The sequence below is a fragment of the Herpailurus yagouaroundi genome, unplaced genomic scaffold (genome assembly GCF_014898765.1).
Source record: "Herpailurus yagouaroundi ecotype Mexico unplaced genomic scaffold, PumYag 218, whole genome shotgun sequence".
Classification (NCBI taxonomy): Eukaryota; Metazoa; Chordata; class Mammalia; order Carnivora; family Felidae; genus Herpailurus; species Herpailurus yagouaroundi.
Window position 1 is genome coordinate 6,618,686 of NW_024412449.1, and position 17,624 is coordinate 6,636,309.

The 17,624-nt window shown below is 49.5% G+C and overlaps 1 protein-coding gene and 1 long non-coding RNA gene across 11 annotated transcripts in view; one reads left to right on the forward strand and one right to left on the reverse strand.

The window, feature by feature from the left end:
• The window catches only part of PPFIBP2 (PPFIB scaffold protein 2), a 151,106-nt gene that overhangs the window by 84,951 nt on the left and 48,531 nt on the right, over nt 1-17,624 (reverse strand). For 5 of the 10 annotated variants that reach the window (XM_040456988.1, XM_040456984.1, XM_040456987.1 and 2 more), the window contains exon 3: nt 15,944-16,146. In XM_040456988.1, the coding sequence (XP_040312922.1) occupies nt 15,944-16,146 (203 nt within the window). Of the gene's footprint in view, nt 1-1,798; nt 2,186-2,247; nt 2,785-15,943; nt 16,147-17,624 lie in introns of those variants that run through there. The other 5 variants (XM_040456981.1, XM_040456983.1, XM_040456982.1 and 2 more) reach the window with 5 other exon arrangements.
• LOC121018282 (uncharacterized) lies at nt 3,041-7,007 on the forward strand. The gene is made up of 3 exons (XR_005785117.1): nt 3,041-3,687; nt 4,012-4,199; nt 5,460-7,007. It is a non-coding gene; the product is annotated as an uncharacterized LOC121018282 (long non-coding RNA).

Below are 17,624 nucleotides of genomic sequence, written 5' to 3' on the forward strand. Positions count from 1 at the left end.
TTTCGCCCCAGGATCTTCAGTGAAGGCTTTGAACGCTTAAGACAAAGGATACAAATCTTTGCCAAAATCTCTGGTCCCGTCAGCATGCTCTCTGCTGGCTGCAGCGCCCCCATCCCAAAGCTGAGCAGGGGCTGAGCACAGACAGGGTTTTCTGCTGGGTTCTAAACCAACAATTTTCTACATATTTGGCGAAAGAGAGGAGGCCAGAGAACTGGAGTGGAAGACGGAAAGCAGGGTACAAGGTCAGGCTGCACCACGAATATCTCTAACATTAATAATCATGAGGTCCTTAGCCTCTCCCGGGCTTTGTTAAATGGAGGGTTTGTACCAGTTGATCCCAACAAGCCCCCAAAGCTCTAGTCTTGTTTAGCTGCCTTGCAACACAGCTTGCCCTACGCCACACCACAGCTAGAGTTATCGCCTTAAAATACAAATTGGATCTGCCTGTGTCCCAGGTCATTTCCCTGCCACAAGTCCCCTGTCCTATGAACCACATCCCCCACAACCCTTACCCTTCACTGCCCTATGAGACTAGCATCTGCCAGCTCCCCCATCGCAGAGCTCAGCCACACTGGCTTTCTCTCAGTCTTGAAGCTTGCCTAAATCCTTCTTACTTTAGGACCTTTACACATACTAGCCTCTTTGCCTGGAATGTTCTTCACCCCATCTTCCACCTGAGTCACTCCTACTTTTCAGGTTTCGGTGAAGGGCTCCTTGCTCGGAGGGCTGCCTCACTGCTCCTTTGCACTCATTCAAACCCCTCCATGTGGCTAGGAGCAGTTTTCACAATTCTGTTCCTCAATGCACTTAATCTGTAACTTCAAGTTTATTTACTGGGATGGTTTAACCTCTGTCTCCCACATTGGATGGTGGATCCACAAGGGCAGAGACAGATTCTGCTTTGCTCACCACTGGACACCCAGTGCCCCCGTCTCTATAAATATTTGCGGAATGAGTGCTGAAGAGAGTGCACACAAAAGCTGCAGGCCCCGTGTGCAGGGGCTGGAGTCAGGGGCCTTCCAAGCTGGACACCTCCTGTCCCTCCTGCTCCTCTCTGCTTACAATGTCAAATCTCTTATCTTTCGGCTGCTTTCGCCTTTCCTGCTTCTGAGAAACACTCAGCCTCGGTGTAAAAAGAAACAAACAGGCAACCATCTTCGCCAGTTTAAAGATGGTCATGAAGAAGTGAAGAGCCTGAATTCTGCGATCATTCATGCTACTCCAGCCCCGACATTCATTTCATTCATTCATTCGTTGCTCATGCCGCACTTGAGCTCGTCCCCCAAAGAAAGGGCATAAAGCTTGCAACCCAAACCCCTGGCTTCAGAGCATTCAGAAGAGAGCTCTCCCCAAGAGCCTGCCTCCGGAAACACAGAAGCTCTCCGGGCTGACAGCAATAACACCATCAGATAACATCAGAGCAGAGAAGTTCAACGAGGTCTGAATTCAGTGCACTGGAAAGGCAGCTGCTTCTCTGTGTCCTCAAACCGAAAGGCAGTAGGGACACCTTTTTCTGGTCACGGTGTTTGGAGCCTCCAAATGTTTAAGTGCCAAAGTTAAAATAACTTTCTTCACCCCATTCGTGCCTTTCTGTACAGAGACTCATTCACCAGAATGTCAGCGGAGAAACAAAGACAGCTGACTGTTTTCTCCCCTAGTGCCTATAATTAGATTCTCATGGAGAATTTGGCCACGACAGGGTTTTGCCGGACAAATACTGGGGGGGGGGGGGGGGGTCCCAAGCGTCTCTCTTGCCCTCATCTCCAGGGAGACCCAGATAAAGCAGCCAGTCACTTACCCTCTTCAGCCACGCAAAATGCTTGTAAACATCAATGTCCCCATCCATGCTGGGCACCCATGTCAGCAGTTAGAGTCCTTGGTTGAAAAAGCCCTTTTTCTGGCCAGATACCAAATTCTCTCCTCTTCCTTGTTTCTGCCCCCTCCCCCTGGGGACGTCAAGCTGTGTTCAAGTTTCCCCACTTCCCTGGCCTGCGTCCTTCAGCCTTTCCCTAAACAGTTTCAGATATACAACGGCTCCGACCGGACCGTGCTGCTCCGGTATCCTCCCCCTCCGCCCCCAGACACACACAGGCACCAGCTCTGGGATCCGGAGCCTGCAAAGCAATCAAACCTAGCAAAAAGGTAGGGAAAAAAAGACAGAATTGGACAGGAGTTGTAAACACACACACACACACACACACACACACACACACACACACACAGGAACATTCTTTTTGGTGATAATACCAGAGCCTGCCAGAGGGAAACAGTCCTGAAGAAAATTCCTCGTCTGGCTTCCCCTTTCTGCAGTGGCTGGAACTCATTACCGAGAGACCCCGATTTCCTGTCTCTGCTCCACTCTGCATTTACCCACAGGCTCCCAGCTGCTCTCAGTTTATTTGGGACTGGGGAGAAGACTAAAAATAAGTGCTGCTCTTGGAGGAGCTGCTGGTTCCCACACACAGCCTGACCCCCACCCTGAAGCCCACGCCTACCCCTTTTCCAGGCGGGCGTCGGGCTGGGCCCCGAGGAAAGCCTGTCATTTCCAAAAAAGAACACATTCAGAACCAGCTCCGCTCTGGGTTCCTGGCCCCACCGCGTGTCTGCTGTCCTTGGCGCTGGTGGCACCATCTGCCAGGGGCGAACCTCTGCTCCCCAGGAGACATCTGCCATCGACAGAGTCTGGCCCAGTGCTGCTGTTGGCCACCACGACCAGGGCTCCCTGGGGCATGTTTAGCACCAGGATGGGTACAGTTCCCGTTAAGTCCCAGGCCTTGCTGGCTGTCCCCCACTCCAGACTAGCTGCCTCAGAAGCCAGAGAGGGGGGAAGGTGAGGCCACTGCATGTGTGTGCCCGTGAGATTTAGGGAGAGCTCTGGGTAGGAGCCCTCGGAATGCAGTGGCTGACAGAGATGGGGAGCTGTCAGTCTTCCTTTGCTGGCCTTCCAGGCTGGCCTCCCCAGCACCACTCCCCACCCCACCCCCTGGGCTGCCCTCCACCTTCACACCCCACCCCCACACTCCTTTAAGAGCTCCCCTAAACACAGCTTCTCTCCCTTGCCTGGCCCTTAACATGCGGCCTCTGGCTAGGCCAATTATGAAAGCGGTCCTTGATGTGGGTGCAGTGGGAATGTGGTTACACGCAAGGCCCCTGAGCACTGCTGCCATAAACGACTTGCAGATGTACATCTTGTGATTGTGTGGGCCTTGCCGGTGCCCTCGGAGGTCACCAGGGGGGTTCCTGGAACTGCCGGCCTGAAGAGAAGTCTCTGCTGGGGGTGGGCATGCCCCCTAGCATGGCCTCGGCACCCACCGCTGCCCCAAAAAGAACAGAAACTGGCCTGGCAGAGCAGTCCCCAGCAGGCTGGCCCAGTCACAGCAATCAGAGGCGGCGGGAGGGCTCTGGCCAGCAGCTGGCACGAGGGGAGGAGTAAATTCCTGGAGACACACCCAGATCAGAGGCTAGAAAGGAAAAGCAGGCTCTGCTGTCCACACACTGGGCTCTGGGCCCTCCTCGCCTCTGGCCCCACCTGGTTGAATTTCCCTGACCAGAACCAGGATAGGATGTGTTGGTGAAACACCTCTCTATGGTTGCAGGGGTAGGTGAGCTTCCCCCCACCCCACCAAAAGCCTCGGGAAGCTGAAGGAAGAATTCATTTGGTCAACACACATTTAACCAGCATCCAAGGTGAATGAAACCACCTTCCTGCCCTGAGTAAATACAGAATTACCACATGTATGTGGTTAAGGGGTTTCTGGGGCTCTAGGGAAACAGAGGCAAGAGTGGGTTTGGGGGGGCTGGATGGGGAATGGTAGGGCACAGTCCCAGCCCCTGCTCCCCTTGGAGGGGGCTCAGTACCCTTCAGTAGATTCTGATGTGAGGAGGCAAGAAAGGACAAGGGAGCAAGGTGGTGGCCCCTTTCAACCTTGCTAGCTCCCACCTGCCCATGGGGGTTGGCTCGGGTCACACCCTTTCTCCACTTCACAACCTGCTCTCTTCTACTGTTGACAGGTCTGCGCACTGCACTGGACTGGAGAATATGTGTCTGAGGCCTGACATGCTGCTCTGACCTCCATGCCTGGGGCAGTTCTTGGCACACAGGAAGAACTTAAACATTCTTTGAGTGAAAGAGTGAGGCTCACACGGGAAGACTGGCAAGATAAACCTAAAATTCTACTTGGAGAACAGAAGTCTTGAAGGTGTGTTTCCCAAGGGTAAAGATGCTCCACTGAGAGGAAAAATAGGGCGGATTTCCATCTATTAGATCATCTCATGTGATGAATGTGGGGAGGGAGGGTAGAGAAAGGGAGAGAAGAGAAGGGAGGAATCCAAATCACAGCTAAATTCTTGACATATTTTTATGGTATCCTCAAGTAGAAATTCCTACCTCAGCCTTTAAAAATAAAGGTGTGTTTTATAAATCAATGCAAAATTCACAAAATAACACTCCAAAAGACCTAGGAGCAGGGCATGTGTTTGGCTGATGGGCTGAGTGAGACAGGACAGCAGAGCCATACGCACCTTTTTGCTCACTGACCCGCAGGTGGCAGTTGGCCCAGGCATGGCCCGGTCATCCCGCTGGCAAGACAAACCCATGGCTGCACCACCCCACTCAGAAGGCCATCCCGGCCAGGGGAATCTCACAGTGGTCCACAGGCAGGCTTAGGGGGGTTAGATAGGCCCTTGGAGAAGTTCGTAAAATGCGTACGAAGTGCTATTTGGATGTTTAAGTCACTGTTTTTCTGAAAACCTTATTTTCAGATTATCAAAATGATCTGTGACTCCCAAAGGGTTTCATCTGGCCTATGCAGTTACTCTGAAAGGTTTAGTCTTCCCTTAAAGGGGCGTGTTTGTGTCGGGGGTGGGGGGTGGGGGGTGGGGGTGGGTAGGTCCTCCTTCCAGGATACCTCCTTAGACCCACTGCTGGAGAGTGCTCAGGACCCACAGGGGAGACACAAAGAGGGGTCATTACAGCAACCCTAAAAGCCTTTGGGGCCTCCCAAAAGCAAGTCGCCCACCAGCAGCCACACTCAGCTCATCACCGTGTAGAACATGAGGCAGCCAGCTGAGGGCAAAGAGCAGGACACATGAGAGACTGACCATTTGGGGACTAAAAAGACAGCTAAGAGGACACAGTGGTCAGGTGTGGACAGGGAAACTCACACAGCTTGTCCTCTTCCTCATCCCAGGGCCTCGAAGGGGACCCCACGAATGTCCCCTACATGCTAGAATCCCACATAGGCATGGGAATGACTGGGCATGGGTTCCTGCGGTGTTGCTCCTCCTGGCCGGCTGCCTGGAGTCGGCAGCATCTGATCGGGCAGAACTGTGGATGGAGAGGGGTCTCGTGGGTCACCTGCGTCCTGAACTCTAGCTCAGCCCTGAGCCTCGGGCTCTGGGCCATGGTAACAAGTGTCAGGATGCCCCTGGTATGCCAGACACAGGTTTGTGTTCCACAGGTATGCTGCACATGGAGCCTGCCACTGCGGAGTGGAGGTGGAGGAGCCCAGCCCGAGGACACTGCCTGTAAAGCGAGTCCTGCTTGTAAAACAGCATCGTGATCACCGCAGCCCAAGTCCCCATGGTTCACAGGCCCAGGAACCTACCTCCACCAGGAGTTAGGACCAGGATCGGCAGACTTTTCCTATAAAGGACCAGATGGCAAATGTTCTAGGCTTTGTGGGCCATCTGGTCTCTGTTACACCCAAACTCAGCCATTTGTAAGTGTAAGAACAGTCACGGCTAACACATAAACCAAAGAGCAGGGCTATGTGGATGCTATTCGTGGACACTGAAATTAGGATTTTAGGCCATTTTCGCATAAAAATATTCTTATGATTTCTCAATCATTGAAAAACATAAAAAATCATTCTTAGCTCATGGGGCATAAGAAATAGGCAGTGAGCCAAATGCACACCATCAGTTGCTGACCCCTGGCTAGGGCACTACCTCCCCATCTGTAATGAATCGCCTGGGATGGAGGCTATTTCTTATAAAAATGCAGATTCTGACCCAGGAGGTTGGAAACAGGACCTGAAACTGTGCATTATTAAGAAGCTCCCAGGGGATGCTCATATATGAAGAGCTCAGCACCATATTTGAATAGTCAGAGGTTAGGAAACCACTTTCAGAAGCACAAGGTATTTTTTTCCTTAAAGCACAAGGTATTGAGCAAGTTTCCCTGGAAGTGTGAAGCCTCCAGAGCCTGTCTGGCTACCAGTGGTGCCTAAAAGGGCAGAAGGTTGCTGGTGGGTGTTTGCATGCTCAGACCCCAAGTCATGCTAACCTGGCAACATGGGCCACCACGTCCCCTAGGTCTGAAGCAGGAAACTTGTAGGGAAGGATTTATGTCCTTTTTCACCAGTGTTTACACATTCATGGCCATTTACAAACATTGGTTCTTAGAGACTGAAATAGTTTCTTCAAGTCAGGTCTGCAAGGAGCCAGACCTCTAGAATTTAGTAGGGTACAATTTACTTGGGGGAGGTCAGGGGTGGGGAGCCAAAACCCCAGAAAAGTTAAAACTGCTAAGTTTATAGTAGCTGAAAGATCCCTTCTCTGAGAAGCTATGCCAGGAAAAATGTATTAAAAAAAAAAAATCCAAGGTACAGGTGGTTTCTCCAGGGCAGGGCCTGGCAACACAGGGCCAGGAAATGCCTCCTGGAATGGAGGGAGCCATCCTAATAACGCCCCAGCAAGATGCACTGCACTTAAGGGGTCTGGAGAGGTCTTCTTTTTGACAATGGAAGGCCAGGTCTATGCTCCCAGGACCAGCCCTCAGCCCTCCCATTTCCTCTCCCCCAACACAAAAAGCAGAGGCCTCTCTGGCTTGCCCTTTGTCTAGCAGGTTCCAAGGAAAATGGGAAAGAACTCCGCCAACTGACCCAGGTACACTGCCCACCAGTTTCATTAATGACAGGAGCTTAGGCCATCTCTCTAATTCAAACAAAGCTATTTTTCCTTGTATAAAGCCTGTACCTTCTTCCTTGGGACTTGGGATTCAGACTTTCTAGCATTTATCCCTGACTCCCACCTAGTGGCTTTATCCAGTACTGCATAGGAACAAAGAACCTGACAGGCACTCGGGCCCTGCTCAGGGAAGGAGCCTCTTGGGAGGGAAGCACGTGGGGGGGTGGGGCAGAGTGGTGCCGACAGCTAGGACTTTCAGCTCTCACTCAAAGGAAAGGCAAGAAACACACTGGGAACTGGTTCACATAAGCCATTCTTCCCCCCGCCCACCTTGAAATACAAGCACAAAGTTTCCCCTTCGCTCAAGATTCAGAGAAAAAGATTTCCCTATAAAATCCCTAAAACTTTCCAAAATGAAGAGGTCCAACACACATTTATCCTGATCCATCTTGGTTCTAGGCCCCCGGGTGGAGAATAAAGATCCAGAGACAAATCACCTGGCATAAGAAACAAGCTCACAGTGCGTAATTCAGAGAACAGCCTTTTCTCCCTACCTTTTCTTGTAACTCCTCTGGCTTTTCAGTATGGTAAACAGATTTGCCTCTTTGGCCAGAATGAAAGACTGCACACTGAATCTGCCAGGAATGACAGGGCTTTGTTTGAGAAGCTGGGAGCTGAAGAAGCCACCATCTGTGACAAGGCAGTGGAACGAGGAGGGGGGGCGGCCATGTGCCCTCCTGGGCCCAGGCCACTTTGTTTCTTGAGAGACTAGTGAAGAAGGGACTTGGGGGCACCCAAAGCTACTGCAGGCTGTCAGAGGTGAGCACATGTCCTGGATTTCCCCTCATTTTCCCTGCCATGACATTCCACTGCTTCTGGGAGGTCAGCTTCTACCAAGCCCAGACTGTGGGGCAGCTGCCCCTAGAGAAGCTCCCTAATCTGTTTCCACTTTGGAGACCACAAGGCCTAGGCTGTGGAAGGCAATGACTGGTGCCTACCAAAAAGCCAGCGCTGGAATGCTTGGCCAGATCTTGCAGGCAGATTGTCAAAGCAGCGGTCACTTCCAGTAGGGAAAGAGTCCCAGAGGAGGGGAAAAGATTCATTCAAAGCCACATGCAAGTGGCAGAGTGCTGGCCTCTTGACTCATTCCTGCCTCCCATGATGTCTCACCCAAGTTCAGTGTTGCCCAAGCACGCTGACCAGGACACCTGTAACCTTGGGGAGAAAAGTCTGGGCTCCTGCTGGATGGCCAAGCCACTCCGTGAACCCTGCTTCCTTAGTGGGGCCTGGAGAACAGTTCTGCTGTGGGTTCTCTGTCCACCTCCTCCCCTCACCCTGACCTGCCCTCACTCTACTGCTGCTGGGTTTGCCAGCCTTTCCTTAGACTTCTCCTTGAGCCCTGAAGCTCAGGTCTTTACCCTGGATTCCCGTGACCCACATCCAAAGCCATTAAACAGCAGGACAGACCTAGCACTTTGTGAGAGGAGAGGAGGGGTAGGTACTGACCGGTTAGAGAAGCACCCAGAGCTGCTCCATCTGGAGACCCTGCTGGCTCTGATAGCTCTTGGGCCTTACCCAGGTACCAGAGTCACCACCTCGCTAGCTGGCTGTCCCCACTGGAAGCTGGAAGACCGGACCCTCTATGGGCTCCACCCTGCCAGTCCAGCCCTGGATCTACCCAACCAGCCTCTGCCCAGCCAAGGCAAGCAGGTATAGAAGATTAGGGATACCCCTTCTAGACCATGGAAGAGCCTCACTCAAGGTATAGCCAGATTCCTGGAAGTGCCCATGGTGGCACCAGCTCCTGTGGTCAGGTCAGGGCCACTGATGAGCACTGGTCTCCTTTCTGGCCTTCAGGACCATCTGGTGGGAATGAGGAGCTCTTGACCAGAAATGGCCATGCTCTCCCTGAGGGCATCATCAGCACTTCACCACAGGCCGAGGAGGTGGCTGCAGGGAAATGAAGGAGTCAGCCCCTTGGTAGAACTCAGTTCCGTTCCCAGCACAGGAGAGATGCCTCAGCCCTCCAGCCAGAGTCTCAGCTTCATCCTCTGCTAGTACAGACCCTGAGGTTGGCCCTATCTACCCAATGGGAGAGATGACATTTCATCTCCTAAGGTCATATCGTTCTGCTGTACCACAGCACAGGACAGCCCCACAGAAGCTTCTCTGCCGGTCAGGCCCCAGTTCACCCTGAACCCCAGGACACTATCCCTACAAGAGGGCCTTACCAGAAGCTCCCAGGTACCCTACCAACTTTCTAGTGATAGGCCCAGAATTGAGACACAGATACTGCTTCCAGGGCAAGGGAATCTGGGCCCTTTGTTCCTTTCCTTATTGAAGCCCCAGAGGGGGGCCCCAGCTTAGAGAGCCCCAAATATACTCTTCTAGGCCTGGAGCCCACTTTTCCTCATTTACTGCCTGCCAAGGAAGGGAAGACCCTGTTTTAGACCCTAAATCTCTGGAAACTCACTCATAACCCAGCACTACTGAATCCTGGACAGGTCTGCTCTCCTTGTTCTTTAGGAGTCTGGCCTGTTTATAACTATCACTAGGCAGAGTCTGCTGCCAATCATTATCTGTCCAGCCCGCCAGCACCGGCAGGGGGAGGACCAGCCCCACTGTAAAGAAACACAGCTGCCTGTGATGCACTAGGACCAGGGGCACCTTCTCCACCTGAGACAAAGGCAGGGCCCAGATTCCTGTTATTTGCTTCTATTCTAACCACCAACCATTCTCCCATATCCACCTCTGCCTCTTCAGCGCCTGTTTTCCTTATGCACAGATGCCAACATTGGTGTCTGAAGGTCCACAGTACAGAGGAGAACACTTTTTTTTTTTTTAATCACATGGTCCTCTCACCACAGCTAACTGGCCCTTGTGTGACCCAAGGGCAGCTAATCCACAGCCGTGAGTAAATGAAAGGTCTTTAATTTCCATTTCTTTTGCACTTAACATCTCTTTGTAGGCCTGGGGAACTTGGCTCAAAAATTAGGAGCAGCCCAGGGCACTGGGTGACTCAGTCAGTTAAGCATCCAACTCTAGACTTTGGCTCACATCATGATGTCACTGTTGGTGAGTTTGAGCCCCGCATCGGGCTCTGTGCTGACAACACAGAGCCTGCTTGGGATTCTCTCTCTCCCTGCCCCTCCCCTGCTCACACTCTCACTCTCTCAAAATAAAATAAACAAACTTAAAAATTAGGAGCAGACCAATTAGATTCTCTCTTCCAGGAAATGGAGTTCACACACACACACACACACACACACACACAGCAGGATAGAGTGGGAAAGAAAGAAGGGGGGGTAATGAATGCAGGAGAGAAAACATGAAAAGAATTTGTCAACAAGAATAAAAATCAAATCTAAAGGCCATGTGGCAGTTGCTCTGGGCTGTCTTTCTAAGAGCCATTCATTCCCCCTCCTTCCTAGTATAGTTCCTTTCAGACAAAGGCTACCTACCACTACGGTGAATGAATGTGCCAATACTGATTTCCCAGCCTCCCTTGCAGCTAGGGCTTACACATGTGAACAGATCCAAACTTTGGGACTATATGGGAAGTCTGCTGCAGGGCTTCAGAGAAGATTTTCCTTCCTAATTGGCGGGGCGGGGGGTGGGGAGGGCGGGGAGTGGAAAAAAGGAAAGGACACATCCTACCTCTGGACATGTGGCCTGGAGCTGCACTAGCCATCTTGTAACTGTTAGGTGATAGCCTTGAGGAAAAACCAACCCCCTAAGGATGTTGGGGCAGAAAGATGGAAAGAGCCAGAGCCCTTGAGGTCATCCCAGAACCACTGATTTGATCCTGGAACCACCCGTCTTCTGCCTATCTTGTTAGTGACATATAAACCTCCTTACTGTTTATGCCACTTCTCTGGAGAAGCAACACCAACTGCCAGAGAGGTCACGAGGCAGAACTGGACTATGCCAGGACAACATATGACAAAGCAGTAATGGAGGCATATGGCAAAGCCAGTTGACTGAAGAAGAGAACAGCACCAACACGAAGGGACACAGATATCCTGGATGACAAGGCATAAGCACTGCCTGCCTGACCCTTCAAGCTGCCTTATTAGTTCCAATTCTAAGCCACACATACTTTTAAATAATTTAAGTCTCTGTGGTTTATGGCAGTGTTTCTCAAACTGTAACGTGACTAGGAATCACTGGGAGATAGTTCGATGGGTATAGGTGCGGGGCTTTTGCCCTTTTATAAAAACACAAAGCAGCAAGCAAACGATCAGAGAGGGTGGCAAGGTTGCTGGTCCACAGACCACAGTTTAAATGGCAAAGTTAATGGTACCCATCTAGAACCAATCCAAAATGTAGCAATGGATTTGTTCACTACTTTGGACTCTATTTCCATACAGGGAAGACCTACTATAGAATGTGTGTGTCCCCAGATTATAAAAGGACTTTAGGTCTGCAACATCTAATATACAGACAGGCGGTCTCTGCCCAGAATCAAAACTTAACATCCTGTGCTGGTATCCTGGAATGTTTATATGAACTTCTGACCTGCCCTGAAAGTACACCGTTCATAAGCTGCTGATGGGCCATAATTACTGTAGAAGACTCTGAACACAACAACTTTCAGGAAAACTCTCTTCAAAGGCAGGCATTCCCCCAACCACAATAACCCCAAAACAGATCTATAGATCTTAATATAAGTGATTTTCAGCAACACATCTTGAAAAACTGATAAACATGTCGACGGTCCTTAGATCAGAAATATTTAAGAATCCTTTTTAGTAAGTTATCGAAGTTAGAATCCTATTTCACACCACACATTCAGAAATATTGCAGGTGAATTCAAGTGAACTCTAAGACACAAATCAAACCAGGAACTTACTGGAGGAGGATACAGGCGAGTATTATTTGATCGAAGGTTAAAAAAGGCCTTTCCAGGGATAAAAGAAAAACAAGAAACCCAAACAGGAAAGATTGATAATTACAACCCTTTTAAAGTTTTGTCTCAAAAAGCACCACATACAGCATTTAAAAAAAAGTAAGGAAAATGCCACAAAGTGACCGCTCTTAAAAAGGTTAATATATAAGAAAAGCACTAAAATCCTCAAGGGGAGAGGGGAGAAGAACATAGAATATGAATAGATGAGGGTAGGGTAGGGAGATCCAAGGTGAACTCCAGGGTGTGTGGCAAGAAAATATTAGAACTATTTTTCAACCTGTCCTTTAAAAATCTTTATATGGGGCTATGTTTTATAATTTACATATATTAGGAAAATACTGTGTATATAAATATGCATAAATGGAACATGAATTTTTCCAGATAGGGGTGGGAGATCAAAACTTTGGATACCATACAAAAGAATACTAATAAATATAAAATGTTTAGCCTTCCACTAAGCAAAGAAATGCAAAGTGGTAAAAAGACACTTTTTCCTAAGAAATTAGTTCAGTTGGTTTTTAAATCTTAGTGATTGTTCTTGATCAGGATGTACCTCAAGGCCTGCCAGTGAAAATATAAATGAGCAAAATCTTCCTGAAAAGTGGTTTGGAAAAAAAATGTGTCAAAGGCTTTAAGATATTAATACCCTTGGATTAGAGTTGCCAGATTTAGCAAACTGAATAGGACATAGTTATTAAGAATTATCCATTGCTTATCTACAATTCAAGTTTAATGGAGTATCTTGTATTGTGTCTGTTTACTTTAGTTCCACCTTTAGGACTCTATCTTAAGGAAATATCTAGAGGTAAAAAATGTTCCTGGACATTCTCTGCAGCAGAGCTATATATTAGTGAAAGATTAAAAATAACCTAAATGTTAATATTAGAGAAATGGCCACATAAATTCAGGCACTTCCATACAAAGAACATAATCATTGTAAACTATACAGTGAAGAAAAGAACCCAGAGCTATTTTCTGTACTCTGGGAAGACTGGACTTTCCTGGGGAAGACACTCCAATGAATCTCTTGGTTATGTGATTGTAAGGTCCTGGGCAAGCTGAGAAGGGGCATTTAAAACAAGATGCTAAACTACCCCGCAGCCTGATGCAAGCAAGCGTTCAGGAAACCGTGGAGAAGGCTGTTTGGGAGTTTCCAAGGGGCCCCAGGCACATGGTGACAGGACAGCTCAGGGACAGAAAGAGTCAACAGGGACTTTAGGAGAATTGTGGTAGTGATATCTGACAACCAACATTTGGTTTTAAGTTTTGCTTTCAACGCTGAAACATTCCACGTAGAAGCTCATCATCCCTTACCTACAATTCTGAAACCCCAACAGCTCTGAAAACCAAAAGGTTTGTTTTTAAAAAGATAATGTTGGTGCCATTATTTGGCAGTCTAACTGGAACTGAACTAGCAAAATATTTACAGTCTTTCTTTATCCCACTTCATGTGGACATTCAGGAGTTTCGCTGAAGAAATGTTAATGTGTTCCTGCTCCATATCTGCTAGAGATAGAATAGATTATACAGCAGATATACACCGTCTTACCCTTCTAAAGTTTAATAAGTCCTGACTTCTAAAATGCATCTGGGCCCAAGGGTTTCAGATGGAGGGGCTAAGGACCAGTAACTCTCTTGAGGCGTCATGAAGTTCCCCTTAAACATGGCAGCTAGAGTCAGTCAGGCTAGTGGGAACGGAGGGAGAGATGGGGGACCAAACCCGGGGAAAAGTAGGCAAAAGACGGACAGAGGGGATTGGAGAAAAGCCAGGCACAACCTCTAGGGCCAGAAGTTCAGAAACATCCAGAATTCCTGGTGGAACTTAAGGGAGGCAGAGACCCTTCTGCCCTGGGACAGGAGAGAGGAACCAAACTCCCGAAGCCCCCTGCAACTCCTGACTGACCACGGGCTGGAAAGGGTGAGTGGAGGAGTAGGTGTGGCCTTCTGTCCGGTAGTGGCACAAGTCTGAGAGCCCACCAAGGACTATCTTCCTTTGGGGACAACACGAGGCAATCTGCAAAGCTAGATGGTAACAGGCCCACCCACAAGCCATCGCACAGCCTTTCTCACCCTCTTCCAGGCAGCATCTGGCTGTAGTTTCTACTGCTGCCTAAACAAATTACTACAAACTTTGTGGCTTCTACCAAGACAAACATACTGCCTTACATTTCTTGAGGTCAGAAGTCCCGAGTGGGGCTCACTGGGCTAAAGCAAGGTGCTGGTGGGAATGCTTTCCGTGCTGGAGGCTTTAGGGGAGAGGCCACCTTGCCAGCCCCCAGCCCCTACCTGCGTCCCTTGGCTCTTGACGCTGCTCCCACCTAGAAAGGTCGGCTCACACCGCTCCCACACAGACTTTTCTGCTGCCTCCTTCCACTTATAAGGACGCCAGTGACTACATTGGGCCCACCTGTACAATCCACACTGCTTGCTCTTTGTTAAACTGTTAAACTGCTGATTAACCACAGTAATTCCATCTGCTACCTTCTCCTTTGTCATGGAAGGTAATATGCACCACTTCTGGCAATTAGCACAAAGATGTCTTTGGGAGGCCACTACTCTTCCTACCACACTGGTGTAGGTATGATACAGGACACCAGGCAGGCAGCCTACGTAATGAAAATCTTGAGTAACACATATGAATATAACGAATTCTTCAGTGTTCAGAGGAAGGCACGCATATGAGACTGTATCGACAATGCGCCCACCGCCACTGTGTGTTTTCACCACCAATAACGGCGGCCACCACCAAAGAGACGAATTCCCCCGCAGAAACGTACCGTCCAGCGAACTGCACATCTACACTTGTATGGATGCAACTTTGAAAGAACCGACTAATTTAGTAGAGGTCTACCCAGAAGCTAGAAAGGAGGGTACACACTTCAGTTTTGCGATTGTTTTTACAGATCCTAAAATAGCCTGGCTATCAAGGAAAGCAGACTGGCAGCGCCATGTCCGGGAGGAAGGGGACTGATGACTCCGTGACACTGCAGTCACAGAAGTTCCAAATAGGAGACTATCTGGACATAGCAACCACCCCTCCAAATCGGGCACTGCTTCCTTCAGGGCGCACGAGACCGTACCGTATTAAACTTTATTTACTATTTCATGAATTATTTTCCATTCAGTTATGTAAAACGAACTTTCTCCTCCCCTCAAAAAAAAGAAGAAAAAATGTCAGCTAGGACATCTGGGATGCAACCTGTCTAATGGCAAGTGACTTAGCCTCTGGACAAGGATGTCTCAACCTCCTGCGTTTCCAACATCAACCTCCCGCTCCCAGTAAAGTGGTCCCATTCCTGCCTTCCCCCTTCTGTGCATATTTTCCCATTTTGGATCAGTCTGCAGGACTCCAGCTTTAGAAGACTGCATTTTGGCTTCAGCTTCAGCTTAGGCAATCACATGCTCCCTCAAGCTTCCATGTCCTCCTTTCTGCCCCGGGATGGTTGCAGTTTTCACACCTCTTCAGCAGGCAAGCTCCTCACCTTACCCATTCCCAAATATCATCAGCTCTTAAGGTAGACCAGCTGGTCTCCATGGGGAAGGAGATAGGTAACCAAAGTCATATATTTACAGCTTTGGTTACTCGTCTCCTTCCCTCAGAGACTAGCAGGTGTACAGCCTTGATCCGGAGAGAGCAGAAGGGGAGTTAGGAAACCTGCATCCCACTCGGGACAGAATGCACCAGGGGAAAGAGGTCTGAAGAGCAAGGGCAGCAGTGAAGGAGTGGGTGAGGTGACAAGGTTCTATTGCAAGAAACAAGGAGTGGGGGGCACGACCAAGTAAAGAGACCCCAGCTGGGGATTATAACTCGGCATGTTGTACATGTAATCCTGCCTGGAAAAACGCTCATGCTTGCTCTCCTTCGACCCCAGATTTCCCCCTTCTCAGGGAGCATGACGGGAGCACCCAGGCAGCCTGACTGTGTGGCTTAAGCTGCTTGCCTGGGCCTTTCCTGCTGGAAAGGACCACCCAGTGGGGGCTGGCCAAAGCTGGATGGGAAGCAGGAAGAGGCTGCAAAGTGCACAGATGAGGCAATAGTCCCAGGCAGTGTGGCATGCTGTAGGCCTCGTGGTTGTGTGGTTATGTGTCCCAGTGGTTTCCCAAACAGGCCAGGGGCCCACTCACCAAGCTCTCCTTTATGTAGGCAGCTGTGGGGCCCGGGATCTGGCTCAGGAGGGCTGCTCTCTCCTGAGGATGCTCCAGCATCTCCAGTGCCAGTCTCAAGTCCTCAACGAGATGGAGCACTGGGAAAGGGTTCGTGTGGGAGGCCGGAGAGGCCAGTGCAGGCTCGCAGCTACTGTCACCGATATCTGCACCTGTTTTAGTGCCTGGAACGAAAGAGAGTCAGGAACTTTGGTAAGAAGGGTGGATGCCATGGGCAAGGAACTGGTAAAGAGCAAAGAGAGAAGAGATAGGGGAAAGAAGATTGGATAAGAAGATCACTAGAAATTGGGGCGCCTGGGTGGCGCAGTCGGTTGAGCGTCCGACTTCAGCCAGGTCACGATCTCGCGGTCCGTGAGTTCGAGCCCTGCGTCAGGCTCTGGGCTGATGGCTCAGAGCCTGGAGCCTGTTTCCGATTCTGTGTGTCTCCCTCTCTCTCTGCCCCTCCCCCATTCATGCTCTGTCTCTCTCTGTCCGAAAAATAAATAAATGTTGAAAAAAAAAATTAAAAAAAAAAAAAAGAAAATCACTTCTGCCTCAGCAGAATCATTCTCAAAGTAAACTCGGCAGTAACCATCTTTGATCCTGGGCACGGCATGGCAGGAAGAGACCGGACTGAGGTGAACAACTTGCCCAAGGAGAATGATGTACAGAAGCTCACACCCCTAGACAACTGGGAGAACACAGCCGGCCCTTCCCAGTGACCTGAAACACACTGGCTAAAACAATGAGCTGCTATTCGTCAGCTTTTAGATCCATCAGTTTAAGTTAATGTGGTAGGACTGTCTGCACAGATGGCACCAAAAATTTCTCTCTTCCCTGTATATGTATTCCTCTCCTCTCCTCTCCTCTCCACTCCTCCCAGAGTGATTCCTGACTCTAGCTTGGCCCAGTGACACGCTCTGTGCAATACAATGCCGTAGACTGCCAGTCTCAGCTCTGATGGGGTTTAGTGAATCGGAATCTTTCTGGATTTTCCCACTTGGGGGACCTCAACATCCCCTAACGTACTCACACTTTAAAGCTACACTAGTTACGGTGAATCCACATCTCATCCTCCCTATTATGGACCATGAAACTCTGACGGCAGGGTCCCTGTCACAGTTGGCCGACTTCCTGCCATCACGGCCCTTGCCCTGCAGATGTCGAAGGGGCATCTGACTACATGCACGCATGCTTGGAGGAACAGCTAAGAGGAAGAGAGCTCAGACTGGGTCAGCTCTTTCTAATTTCAAGTGTCCTAAACAGGGGCTGTTTTTGCCTTTGTAAACCTCACCATTTAAACAAACAAACAAACAAACAAACAAACAAACAAACAAACAAAAAGTCTTCTTTGCATAAACACAGTGGTCTATTTTTGAAACCAAAGACTGGGGTGACACAGTCTGACAAAGGATTTCTGTGCTTTTTTCAGCAATAAAAAACACTTTAGAAAATGTGGTGTCGATAGTGGAATTTCTAGGACATTTGGATTGTTTGTAAGGCCAACAGGATAAAATACTTGGAATGCAGGGCTCTGCTGGAAAATATGGGCAATAGGGCCACCACATCCACAGTTACGGGCAGGCCTGACGTCTAAATCTAGGTCCCTCCACCCCGCTAAGAGCCAGCTTCCTAGTTGCCACGGCAGTTTTTGCAAGGAAAA